At 53.4% G+C, this 13,314-nt stretch overlaps 1 protein-coding gene across 2 annotated transcripts in view; it reads right to left on the reverse strand.

The window, feature by feature from the left end:
- Positions 1-430: 430 nt before the first annotated feature.
- Positions 431-13,314, reverse strand: part of BOC (BOC cell adhesion associated, oncogene regulated) — a 42,469-nt gene continuing 29,585 nt past the window's right edge. The window contains exons 8-18 of one of the 2 annotated variants that reach the window (XM_056109245.1): positions 10,957-11,116; positions 10,488-10,598; positions 9,168-9,374; positions 8,668-8,849; positions 7,256-7,361; positions 6,769-6,891; positions 4,410-4,631; positions 3,309-3,544; positions 2,944-3,020; positions 2,063-2,253; positions 431-1,160 (exon numbers count right to left, since the gene is read on the reverse strand). In XM_056109245.1, coding sequence (XP_055965220.1) covers positions 976-1,160; positions 2,063-2,253; positions 2,944-3,020; positions 3,309-3,544; positions 4,410-4,631; positions 6,769-6,891; positions 7,256-7,361; positions 8,668-8,849; positions 9,168-9,374; positions 10,488-10,598; positions 10,957-11,116 — 1,800 coding nt within the window. In that variant the 3' untranslated portion in view covers positions 431-975. Of the gene's footprint in view, positions 1,161-2,062; positions 2,254-2,943; positions 3,021-3,308; positions 3,545-4,409; positions 4,632-6,768; positions 6,892-7,255; positions 7,362-8,667; positions 8,850-9,167; positions 9,375-10,487; positions 10,599-10,956; positions 11,120-13,314 lie in introns of both variants that reach the window. The other variant, XM_056109244.1, reaches the window with a different exon arrangement.

The following is a 13,314-nucleotide window of genomic DNA, read 5'->3' on the forward strand; positions in this document are numbered from 1 at the left end:
GCTTCTCTGGCAGTGCTGTGTAACTCCAGAAAGAAGGGCAGTGAGTTCTATTGGCTGGCACGTGTTCATGTGTACGCATGGCACTTCGAAAGGGTATTTTGGGAGAAGTTTGTGTCTTTCATGTATCTAGGGGAAGAGGGGGAGTTTCCTTCCTTTGTTATGACCAAAACGTCACCTCGGGTTCAGTCAGTAAGGTAAGGGTGGGAATCGGCTCCTCTTGCCTAGCGCCCACTCCGTCCTACTGGCAAAAGCACTAACTTTTGGGACACGGCCAACACAGAACACGTACAAAGACAGAGAGAAGCGTTACGTTTTCCATACCTCCTCTCTTAATGATCAGAAACCCTCACCCGGGGGTATTTTCTTCGACTCCCCCAACACTGAACCCTTCTGCGGTGAGCACTGACTCAGGCGTGACTAAGATGGAGACTAAACATTTATTTAGAAGTTACAGTGTTTGTTTTTACAGAGATATGTTGCCACAGATTATTGATTCTGGAAAGTTTGTTAATGCTGTAATAGTACTTATAATGCTTGTAGTATACATCGTAGTCTGTCCTCGCGGGCACCTTTGGAAAACGGTCCCTGCAGCACCAGACCCGCCATCTGCACGTGTGTCTCTGGCCTGGCACTTGTGGCCAGAGCTGCTCCCACGGGGTTGTGCCAACGGTGCCTCTGGGCCTCCTCCTTTGCTCGGCTTCCCGGGGGCCTCCTGCTGCCCCTCCCAGTCCATCCTCCCCTCTCCCAGCTGCCTCCGATTCTCCAAGGGCTTGTTCACCCTCCTGTACCCTCCATGGGTCAGACCCCTTCACTCTCTCCAGAATTATAATAGATATATTTATATAAAACACATATACATTTATTTACAAGTGCATAAATATATAAATATGGCTATTATAGAAAAATAAATACCGATTTTTCTGCTTCCTCTTTAAAATAACACTCTAGAGTCTTTCTGGGATACCCACTCCTGCCCTACATGGTGGGAGGCGGCGTTTCAAAGGACACACGCAGTGGGGGGCTCGGAGGGAGCCGCACCCCAAGGTCGTGGCCCACGTAGGTTCCCGTGGAGTGCTGGGGACACCAGTCGCCCCCCACGTGGCAGGAATCAGGACTGTCCACCTCCTCCACAGGCACCAGGCCCAGGCAGCACGGGGGCCCTGAGGAGCGAGAGAAGAGGGCAACGTTAGAATCTGGATGGGCAGGAGGCCTTCCCTCGGGGCTGTGTCACTCCTGTGTGGGACAGAAGGGTCTCGGGTCTTAGCTGGGACCACTCGCTAGCGTCGTCCCACATACTCTGTGAGGTGCTGCAAAACAGGAGGCCTGGCTGTGCCCAGAGGGCACGGGAGAGCCCTGCTTGGCTTCCTGCACTGAGGCTCTGCGAGGGTGATGTTTGACCAGGACACGCTCCCACACTCCGTCTCCACACAGCCAGGGAGTCCAGTTTAATGACTCCAGGTCCACGCGATGCCTCTCCTTTCCTTAGCAGCTCACCTCCCAGAGTCACAGTCCAGAACCTCTGTCTCAGCTGAACCTCCGCGACGTGCGGGTCCACCCCGCACCCTGACCCAGAATCCACTGGTTTCCAAGACACTGGCCCAAGAGAAGGCAGAGCGCGAGGCGGGGCGGGGTGCACGAGCCCCCTGGAGAGCGCTCTGTGGAAGCCCAGCGTTGGTGCTGATGTTTCCCAGAGCCTGGTTCCTGACTGGCTGATGCAACCTCAGTCCTTAATTAAGAGACAAGACCCAACAAAGCGAGGTATTTGGGAGTGACTAGAGAATGTCTCTCGGATTATGAGAACCTAAAGGGATTTGTGAATGACCTTGAAACAGAGAGACCAAAAGGGCATCCTTTTTCCTAGCCTTGTGGACACATGTTGGCGTAGGACTGGTGTGCAGTGACCCCCACAGGCCCGCTGGGCCCTCACCAGGGAAGGGGGCGGCCCCCTCCCCAAAGCTTCCACATCCTTTATGGAAACCCCGAGGGTTCAAGTCAGGCCTAGGCCTGGATTCCCACTTCCTGTCACCTCCAGCCTAGTCAGTGGCCTGCCCTGGGCACGCACCTGGGTGGAAAAGGGGGTCCCACGCAGCGTCCAGCCCCGAACTAGAGGGCATGTTCCTCCTGGCAGGGTGGCTGGTAGCAGCAGGCTGCTCCGGGGGGCGGTGGTCCTGGCAGGGCTGCAGCAGCTGGTGAGTGGAGCTCCCGGGCAGCGGGTACAAGCAAGAGTCTTCCTCTGCGCCAGGTTTGTGCCCCCTGCATGCACGAGAGCAGATGAGGCAGTGATAGGGAGCAGCCAGCTATTCCCCCCCCCCCTCCAGTGTCCTGCTGCTGGCCTGTCTAGGATGTCGGGGCTCAGCCGGACCTGTTCCGCTTTGGAATGTCAAGAAGCATCACGGCAAGGTTGAAGCCATAGTATAGCAGGGAGCGGGTTGGCCTTGCATGCGGCCAACCTGGGTTCCATTCTGGCATTGCATATGGTCCCCCAAGGACCCCCTCAGGAGTAATTCCTGAGCACAGAGCCAGGAGTAACCCGTGAGCATCATTGGATGTTGGCCCCAACCCCCATAAAAAGTGTCAGGGCACCATTTCTATGGACAATTCTAACCTGTGTCCATTGGATTTCAGACGAGCACTGAGCGTATGAGAGGACATGGGGTACAGAGTGTGGTGGCAGTGGGTCAAGTATCTGTGCCCCTCTGGCCGCCAAGGGAGGGACAGAGTTTGGGGGACTCGTCCATGGCATGGAGCAGAGCCAGCCTGAGGGCTGCAGACACCCATTAGCCTGAGAATCCCTGGACCAGGATGTCGGATGTGGGCCCCTGAGAAAAGCACCGCCAGTTGCCACCCAGGGACTGCTGACGAGGGATTCGAGGAGATAGAGAGGCGAGCTCTGGGCTGAGGACTGGCAGGAGGAAGCAAGGGGGCAGGGGTGGTGATGGTTACCTGGGGATCTGGTGACAGTGGGAGTCATAGCCTTTGCCAAGAACAGTCTGTCTCAGAAGGCTGTTGCTGTCATCCCGCTGAGGAATAGAAAAGGAAGGAATGAAGTAAGCACCAGGATTAGTTGTCTCTGCCCAAAGTAAGCCTGGGCCAGGAGTGAGGATTAGGAAAGGAGGACGGCCCCATTTCCTCCTCCACGCCCCCCCCCCCCGCCTCCCCCTGCGTGCATGCATGCACGCACATACACACATAACCCACCCCCTTGTTAGAGCCCCATTCCCTTCTTCTCCCAACCCCTCTTCCCCCTACACACACACACACACACACACACCCTTGCTAGGCTTGGTGCGCTCTCAGGACCACGTTACCTGCTGGAGCTCCCCGGGGCAGTGCTGCTGAGGCTTGATGCCGGGGTAGCCCCGGGCAGCTGCGGGACAGCCCCTGTTCGCATGCATCCCATTGGCACAGGTGCGTCCACTGGTGCCGCTGACGTAGGGCTGGCCACTGGCTCGGTGGCCTGGGAGACCGCCCAGTGGTACCATTGTGTACTGGCAGGAGGAGGTTAGCAAAGCACTTCGGGGAAACCCCAAGTCTGCTGTGTGTTCTGGAAGACCGGGTGGGGGGGTTGGGGGGAGAAGGTGGGGATAGTGAGGCCTGGGACTGCTTAGACAAGTCCCACGTGAATCCCCAAATATTTCCGATCACTGAGTGTCCCAATGAGGCAGGAAGGTGAAAAGGCCCAGGGATGAGAAACACTCCCACAGAAAATCTTCCTGGCGCTCATTTCTTCCTAACACTTTTTTTTTTTAGGGGGAACCACACCTTGTGGTACTCAGGCCTTTTTCTTGACCCAGCACTCTGAGCTCGCTCCTGGCAGGGCTTGGGGGACCATATAGAATGCTCGGGATCTAACCTGGGTCTACTGCATGCAACAAGACAGGTGCCCTCCTTGCTGTGCTCTCTCCGCCCCATCCCCACCTTCCAGTTAGACTGATCTTTGAAAAAAAACATTGGCAGGGACAAGGCTGAGGAAATGGAGTGGAAAAAAAATTGGAGACAAGGTGGCAGGGGATGGGAAGGAATAATATTGAGATGTGCAAGGTGATCAGAGGTGTGGTCACTTGAAATCAGCAGAGGGCAATCAGTTTAGCCACGACTGGGGTTAAGTCCAAGGCCAGCCGAGAGACCAGAGAAGTTTAAAGCATGAACTTGTGCTTTAAAGCAGCTTCAGGTGTCAAAAATGGCTGGAGCCAGTCAACTGTTGAGCTCCCTGAAACGTGGAGAAGACAACACAGAGGACTTCTCCATCCGCCTGGGTCTACTCGGAATCTCTGAGTCTCTTTCAACCCCTGGCAATCCCCAGGAGCATGAGTTCTCAGGAATGTGAAGGGGACATGGCCTGTTAGGGGCCCGGTGACCCGCATCTCCTCCCGGGGTCCCCACTCCACCCAGCTGGGCTGCTCACTTACTCTGCTTAGACCAGGCCCTCCACAGGCAGAAGGGGATGAAGGCAACGATGATGAGGACGATGGAGCCCAGGACGACCCCAACAATCAGATAGGGCAGGTCGCTGGAGCGGGCCACCATGGCCCCGGGACCCACCGGACGCTCCATGGTTTCAGGGGGTGGTGGCTGAGGCGGCACCAGAGTTGGGGGTGGGAGCCGACCAGGCTGGCCAGAAAACTTCCGAGCTGGAATTATGGAGAAAACTCACTGCAGCATCTATTTCTTTGATGTTTCCTTCACAATAAATTGTGTGTGTGTGTGTGTGTGTGTGTGTGTGTGTGATTTCATAGATATGGCGAGAAAGACTTTGCAGTGAGGCATGAAATTTAGCAGTGAATGTGAAATTGGGTACCACAGCAAAGTGAACCTTCCATTTTCACAATATAACCTGAGATATTGGTGAGCCAAGTATAAGAATCAGTCTGAGAATTCTGGTCAGGACTAGTCAGGAGTTTTCTAAACAAATAGGTGGTGAACTTTGGGAAGAAAATATATACAAATACATAGAAATGGGGAGGAATCTACCCAGGAAGCTGCTATTTCTGGACATGATTCAGAGATGTGAAGTACACGTAAGCTATGACTATTACTGCTGCTGCTGCTGCTACTATTACTACTGGAGCAGGGGAACAGGACAGATGTTTGGAGCGACCCTGTCCCCCCAGGACAAACATACTCATGAGACACCACTTCAAAGAACACAAACATCCTCTCTGGCCTTTGCTGTCATCCATGAATCTGACATTGTCACCTGCTGCCACAACCCCACTCCCTGCCTCCGCTTCCCATCACCTCGAGAAGGCAGACCCTTTGTGCTCTTGTCTGCCTTCTCCCAGGTCTCCCCCAGGTCCCCCTGAGTCCACGTGCACTCTCTGTGTCACATTCTCTGTCCCCGTGAATTCAACGTACAACATTATGACTGTCAGTCCATAGCTGACCTCAAGCCTGCCCGGCAGGAGCCTGGGAGGGCGGTTACAGGGACCCTGGCATCTCAAGGTCTTAGATGGTTTGACTCAGCCAGTCTGCAGGTGGTTTCTCCATATTCCTAACATAAGGAATCTCGTTCCCTGCTGGGTCTCTCCACTTCGACCCAGGGCTGCATGGCCTGTGCATGACTAAAGCATGATGCTCAGGGCTTGACTCCTAGCCCTGCCATGTACCTACGGCCCCTGGTTCTACCCTCCCTGCTTCAGGGAGACTAAAACCCACCCTCCTCCTCTCTGCTTGACTCCCCAACCCCTCAGCCTACTCTTAAGCAGTCACCAGTGACCCTTCTTCATAAAACAACGATGGCCCTTCTCTACCTCTTAGGGCCCTCCCTGGCCTGCACACTCCATGTCCCTGGTCTCTTCCCTGAGAGCCACTGAGAGCAGGTGGGGAATGTCTGGTCATATAAAGCCTGTGGGATCAAATGGTACACAATGGGACAGACACAGGTGTTGTTTGTCGGCTGCACACCGTCTACCTGTTTTGTAGAGCTCGCCAATGATGTTATAGACATCCAAATGGCTCTTGGCACAGGAAAGGTGACCCTCCACCCTGCCCCCCCTCCAGAGCCACTTCCTATTCTGAAGCCTTTTGCAGCCTTGGCGAAAGTCTCGATTTCTTATCCTCTGATACATGTTTTAGGGCTGTGCATATACCTGCCACTCACTGCACTCTGTGTGACAGAAGAGGGCAGGAAGTGCAGAGCGGAGGCGGTGAGTCATATTTGGCAAATGGCTGAAAACTGCTGAAACTATTGCTGCCAATGACAGGAAAACGTTTCCCCACCACGTCTCCATTCCTATTCCTCTGTGACCTCCTCCTGACTCTAGTCTTTGAGTATTTGCAAAATGAAAAGAACAGTGATCGTGGCACTAGACCAACAGACAAATAATAACTTATGTGAATCTGTTTAACATGTTTTAGGGGAGAGAGTCTGGTTTGATACTTAGATGAAACTGGTGCAAAGCACACGTTACCACGAGTGGGTGGCAACACAATTTCCTTGTGCTCAGTTTCTTTGCAGTCTCGCGGGCTGCTGTTAAATGAACCAGCCAGTGTAAGTATCAGGTATTATCACAGGGATCAAGTGTTTATAGCAAATTTCCTGCCGAAGAATGGGTTTGTTCCTAAGCACCCCAAAGTCCTTAATGATGGGAGTCATTCATCTTTATAGATGAGGCACAGACAAGTGAATGAAAGGGTTACACATGACAAAGTTTTCCTCACTTGGAAAATACGAGATATCCTGGGGGAGGAAGCCACACACAGAAAAGCAACTTGGCTCATGTAGACTGGAAATAGCAGGAAGAGAGCAGAGAGCCCCAAGAGACTGACCTTTGGTTTCACAGATCATCACGTTGCTGAATTCGCTCTCCCCTCCTTCATTGAAGCACTGCATTTTAATGTCGTAGGAGGTCTCTGGCTGCAAGTGGCTGATGGAGTGCCAATATCTATCTCCTGAGAGAGAGGGAGGAAGAGTGTGGCATGGAGGAGTATGTATCTGGCATGCCTGCCCCTCACATCATAGTCAGTCAGGCGTTTTGTGTGTGTGTGTGTGTGTGTGTGTGTGTGTGTGTGTGTGTGTGTATGTGCTGGTGCCATGAACAGGCATGGGCCAGGGTTAGGAAACACAGGAGCAATTTTCTGGATACCCTCCCCCAACTCCTGTTGTTCCTTCACCATGAGCTGAAGTGCTTGCATGGGCTTATGAACTGACAGCCCCAAGGGTGTTGTGATTGAGTGAATGATGCTGGACACACAGGGTCAGCATCGACTGCCCTCTCGCCAGTATGGGAAACTGTCCACACACAAGTGATCTCACCTTCCACCATGTCTTTCTTGTAGTCGCTATCATTGTCACTGTCTGTCGGTCGATAGTAGATATAAAAACCGTGGATGGGAGTGTTGTTGTTGCTTGCTGGAATATACTGCAAGGAATGGAGGAAAAACGAGTTGACACTGGAGCAAAGAAATCGTGTAAACAGAAACAGGGCTGCATGGAAATTTTACCCCGCCAAGAGTTTACAACTCACTGAAGGGCTGTAACTGTGGTTTAGTAGTAGAGAAACATGCCTCACAAATGAGGCCCTGAGTTCATGCCAAAAAAAAAAAAATAATAAGCTTATGTTACAATTCTCAAAAATCATAACCCAAACCTGGACTCAACCTAAATGCACCAAAAACGGTTAGCTAAGGAAGCTGTGAAATACTACTCTGGAAATGGAATATTACACTATAATTTTAAAAATATGAAACTGTGTCTTTGGGGACAAAATGGATGGATCCTGAGATGGTTATGCTACATGAAATAAGGAAGTGAACAAGTTATCTGTAGGTCCCACTCATATGTGGACTTTGATTTACTAAAGCAAATGATCTGGCAAAAAGACAACAAAACTAACTCCTAGAATCAGTGTCAACTATGGTGGTTGCTAGAGAAAAAGGGGATGGGGGGTAGGAGGGTGCGGAGGGGTCTTTTTGGTGGTACATGGTAGGTTCTGGGGCCCAAATGGTGGGTGACAATTTCACACACAGAGAAGCTTAATGCCTGACATTCCATAATGCAAACCAATGATGTCAATGTAAAAATACAAATGAACAAAATAAAATTCACTGGGGGTCCCTGGCAGAAATTTCAGATGGTATCTCTGTAGAGATTACTCACTAGAGTACCTCGCTCAGATGCTGGAGATTACTCGCTAGAGAACCTAGCTCAGATGCTATAGAGATTACTCACTAGAGTACCTATCTCAGATGCTGTAGAGATTACTCGCTAGAGTACCTACCTCAAATGCTGTAGAGATTACTCGCTAGAGTCTCTAGCTCAAATGTTGTAGAGACTGCAAACCAGATTATCTAGCTCAGATGCTATAGAGATTACTCGCTAGAGTACCTAGCTCTGATGCTGCAGAGGTTGCCCACTAGAGTACCTAGCTCATATGCTTGTCGAGATTACTCACTAGAGTATCTAGCTCAGATGCTGTAGAGATTACGCGCTAGAGTATCTAGCTCAGAGGCACCACATTTCTGAGGACAAGAAACCAACCTACCACTTCTCCAAAGACAGTCCTCTGAAAGCCCTGGGCTAATATGAGGGTGAGTTTCTCTGGTCCCAACTTTGGGTACACAGGAGGCGTGGCGTTTACTGGGATCGTCTGTTTTTGAAGGGCAACGAGGCAGAGGAATGACTGGCTCCTGCCCTGGCTCCCCCCAGGACTCTCCAGAACAGCTTACCATCCACTTGAGCATGATGGTGGTGTCATTGATGGCATCAGTGAAGGTGATGTAAGGGCCTGCGACCGGCCTCTCATACACTCGGCTGCTGTAGCCCGACACCACGTACGGACGGGAGGGCGCACTGGGTTCACTCTCCCCCAGCATGTTCAGAGCCCGGACCCGGAACTTGTAGGAGGTGCCTGGTGAGAGACACTTCCTGAACCCCTGAGTCAGGAAACACGCAATTCACCGCCCCCCTCAACGTCCACTCAGATAGCCCCAGACCTCGAGGGATCTTCCGGACTGCCCTCCCCTAAAGTCAAGTCTCCAGAGAACTCACAACTCCCACCCACCTCTGAAAGGAGCCTCCCAGGACCTCCGAGGGAGTAAAGGAAGGAGGAAGAGCTGGGGGCACCAAGGCACCCAGAACACGGCCCTGAGCATGACGGCAGCTCCGTGAGGAGCGAGGAGTCTACAGAGCACCCACTGCCCTCTGTGGGGCCGCCAGAGGACCCTACCTTTTTCCAGACCCGTGATCTCCACAGAAAGCAGCGAAGGCGGGATGGCACTGGTGGCCAGAATCCAGTCTCCCACTTTCTTCAGCTTCTTGTACTCTACACGGAAGGACTGGATGGGGAAGCCGCCGTTGCCCCGGGGAATCCAGGTCACGTAGACTGATGTCTCGGAGGCCATGGAGATGGTGGGCCTGTCTGGAGCTTCTGGGGCTAAAGGGAGGCAGTGGGGGGACGGGGATAGGGGGACACAATAAGACCACAGCCAGGTGGTCACCAGGCCTGCCCTGTTCCGAGGGGCCGCTCCTCCCATGGTCCTTTCACCTTTGTGGCTGTTTCCCCCCGGGTCACTGTCCTGAAGGGGAGGAGTTTTTGAGAGTAGCCCTGACTATTCCACCCCTGAGGTACCAGAGTGTGGTGGCCTGCCCTGCACGACTCTCTCCACCCCTAGGGTCAGTCAGCCCAGGGTTGGACTCTATAGTGTTTCGCTTCAATATTCCTGAATGACGCAGACTCTCCTGGAGCGATGCAGAATCTCCTGACCCCGCGCCAGGCTGTCTTCACCGGGGCCCCTCGGAGGGGGGCGGGTTAAGTCTCCCTCCCTGCCCCAAGCAGAACCCCGGCAGCCAAAAACCTCCAGAACCCAGCCAAAGCCATGCTCAAGGCCACTCTCCACACGCTCGGAGGAGCCTCACGCATGAAGGAAGTGGCAGAGGAACCCAGGTGTGCGGGACCCAGGGCTGAGATCTCCAGGCCCGCTTGGATCGAAACTGGGCCTCCTCCACCTAGACCCCCCGTTTTCCAGTTGCTAGGCAGTTAACACCCACAAACTGCCCCCGGGGCCATGCAATCCCATCAACGGCCAAAATCCAGAGACTATAATAAAACAAACTCTCCCTCTCGGAGAGCCCGGCAAGCTACTGAAGAGTATCCTACCCACATGGCAGAGACTGGCAAGCTCCCCGTGGCGTATTCAATATGCCAAAAACAGTAACAATATCGGGCCTCATTCCCCTGGCCCTGAAAGAGCCCCCAGTATGCCACTGGGCTACGCTAGCACGGGACAGGGAAGAATGGGGATATTACTGGTGCCCGCTCAAGCAAATCGATGAACAACGGGATGACAAGTGATTCAAGTGATACAAGTGATCCCTGAACTGCATCTCCTCATGGCGGGTCATCAGGGGAGATGGCAAGAGAACATCCAAGAATCCAGGTGCTACACACCCAGCCTCCCCGGACCCACACGCAGTGAGGAAGCTGGAGGCAGTGGCCCTGGTTGGGTGTGGGTGCTGGCCCCCCTGGAGGCACGCAGTGGGGGCTTACGGGAGAGGCGTCCGTGCTCCGGCTGGCTGTTGCTCTGCGGGCCGGTGCCGGGGTCGTCCCTCTGAATCTGCTGCTCCTTGCTGGCCAGGATTTCGGGTTTGGGTCGCCGTCCTGCACGGACATGGGTTACGAGAGCAGAGCAGGATGTGGGTGTTTGATCTCTAAGCCTGCACCCAGCCAAGGGTTGGGTGTGGGGGGGGCCAGTCGGCAGTGCAGTCTGACTCCCGGGACTGGCGGAACAGCGTGTGCAATCCCTGCAGCAGTGTGTGTGTGGGGGGAGGGAGGTCAGAGGGGTGCAGAGCCGCCGGCTAGTGGTGGCTCTCCCAGCAGAGAGGGGAACATGGCCTGGGCACAGAAGCCAATGGAAAGGAAAGTGATTTCAAGGTGGGGGGTGGGGGATGGGGAGGGCTGGGAGGATCTCCACGAGCGCACGGAAACCCCAAGTGGGGGCCAAGGTCTGAGCCCCCACCTGTCCGGAAGGTGACCATGGCTGTCTGGCCTTCGCCTGCGCAGTTGTAAGCGGCCATTTCCACTTCGTACAAGCTCCCAGGGTCGAGTCTGGTGAGGGTCAGCCGGTGCTGGCCGGCAGGAATGCCAGAGACGGTCCAGTCTTCAGAGGAGTTGGTGACCTGCTGGAGAAGGGGCTGGCATGAGGACGGGCCTGAGATGGGAGCCCCCAGAGGGCTGCAGTGGGCGAGGAGAACAGAATGAGGTCACGTGGGGCGAGGGGTCAGGCCGGGCAGGGGAGGGAGAGCACTTGGAGCATGGATCCTGCCACCCTGCGGCCAGCTGGCTTTGCTGGGACAGGAAATCAGGCTTCTGGACCCACCAAATGGTCCCCAGAGGAAATTCCAGGGTAGGGGGGCAGTGGGGGGCTCAATGGCCTGAGTTGGCTGCTGAGAGTTTCTCCCAAGACCACTCTGCATATTCCCTCAAATCTCTACACTGTACACACACTCTTGCCTGGGCTCTGTTTAAACCAAACACTTCTTTTCTTTCTTTTCTTTCCTTCCCTTCCCTTCCCCTTCCTTCCTTCCTTCCTTCCTTCCTTCCTTCCTTCCTTCCTTCCTTCCTTCCACCAAATCGAGATACAGTTACAAGCCTGGGCTCTGTTTAAACCAAACACTTCTTTTCTTTCCTTCCTTCCCTTCCTTCCTTCCTTCCTTCCTTCCTTCCTTCCTTCCTTCCTTCCTTCCTTCCACCAAATCGAGATACAGTTACAAGCCTGGGCTCTGTTTAAACCAAACACTTCTTTTCTTTCTTTTCTTTCCTTCCCTTCTCCTTCCTTCCTTCCTTCCTTCCTTCCTTCCTTCCTTCCTTCCTTCCTTCCACCAAATCGAGATACAGTTACAAGCCTGGGCTCTGTTTAAACCAAACACTTCTTTTCTTTCTTTTCTTTCCTTCCCTTCCCCTTCCTTCCTTCCTTCCTTCCTTCCTTCCTTCCTTCCTTCCTTCCTTCCTCCCTTCCTTCCTTCCTTCCTTCCACCAAAGCGAGATACAGTTACAAGCTTTCATGCTTAAGTTACAATCATACAATGATCCAACACCCGTCCCTCCACCAGTGCACATTTCCCACCACCAATGTTCCCATATAACCTCCCCATTCCCACCCTCCCTCTGCTTCTGTGACAGACACTTTCCCCCATACGCTCTCTCTACTTTTGGGAATTAGGATTTGCAATACAGATACTGAGAGGTTATCATGTTTGGTCCTTTATTGACTCTCAGCACACATCTCCCATCCCGAAAGATTCCTTCTACCACCACTGTCTTAGGGGTCCCTTCTCTATTCCAGCGGCCTTCTCCCCCAACTCATGAGACAAGTTTCCAACTCTGGAGCAATATTCCTGGCCCTTGACTAAACACTTCTTTTCAATCCAGTCTAACGAGATGCGGAGGGGAATGGCAACCACAGTGGGTTCCCAGGAGGATGGGAGGACGGGAGACATCTCCAGGCAGGGAGTGGGAAACTTTCTCTGAACAGGTGTTCACATGTTTCTGCTCCACATATGAGCAAAGTAAGGCCCCAGGAGGTGAGTGAGTCATTTGCCGGAGGTCACACCACAGGCAAGTGAAAATGCACGACTTGGTTCCAGAGAGGGTAGAAGAGTAAACAAGAGGCGGGCAGACTGGAAGCCCAGGGGGGTTTGGGCGCCCTTTGGGTCTCTTCCCGGCTCCACCAGGAAGTTCCTTTAACTCTGAAGAGAAGCAAGAATTTCAGAGCACACTTCAAATCAGCATGGAACGCAGCCCCAAGCAGCCCCTAGCACTCTGGACCGGGCTCCTCCCCAGCTCCACATCTTCAGCTCAAGTTTTGTGCCACTTCTACTCTTTTGGGGGCTTTTGTTCTGAGTCCTCGCTTAAAGAACTTAAAAATTGTGTAACACGGTTAAATGCCTTGGGGTGTGCCACTAAAGGAACAAAATGAAGGGGCTTGCAGGTTCCCCACCAGACAATGCCCAGAAGTTGCTTTGTCTCTGCTCCCCGACCGCACACGCCGTCTTTTAGGACCGAACAGAAGCTGCAACTGCCACATGTGGATGGCTCACACTTCCGCTCCTGTGGGCCCCTGAGCTCCGGTTCGCCTGAGCCACGCACAGCTGGGAGGGAAAACGCTTCTCCCCAAGCAGAAGATTCCAGCCGAGAACAAAACCTACTATTCAAGGGACAGGGATGGTCCACGCTCATTAGTGTCAGCCTTCCAGGATTTCTTCCAAGGGGAGAAGTTTTTACAAACTGCGAATCCCCAGCGGTGCAGGGAAACCCAAACACAGTAGCCTAGGCTTTGCAGATGCACGAGGAAATGAGACCGACATCCCACGTGTGA

Source organism: Sorex fumeus, unplaced genomic scaffold (assembly GCF_029834395.1).
Source record: "Sorex fumeus unplaced genomic scaffold, SorFum_2.1 ptg000265l, whole genome shotgun sequence".
Lineage (NCBI taxonomy): Eukaryota > Metazoa > Chordata > Mammalia > Eulipotyphla > Soricidae > Sorex > Sorex fumeus.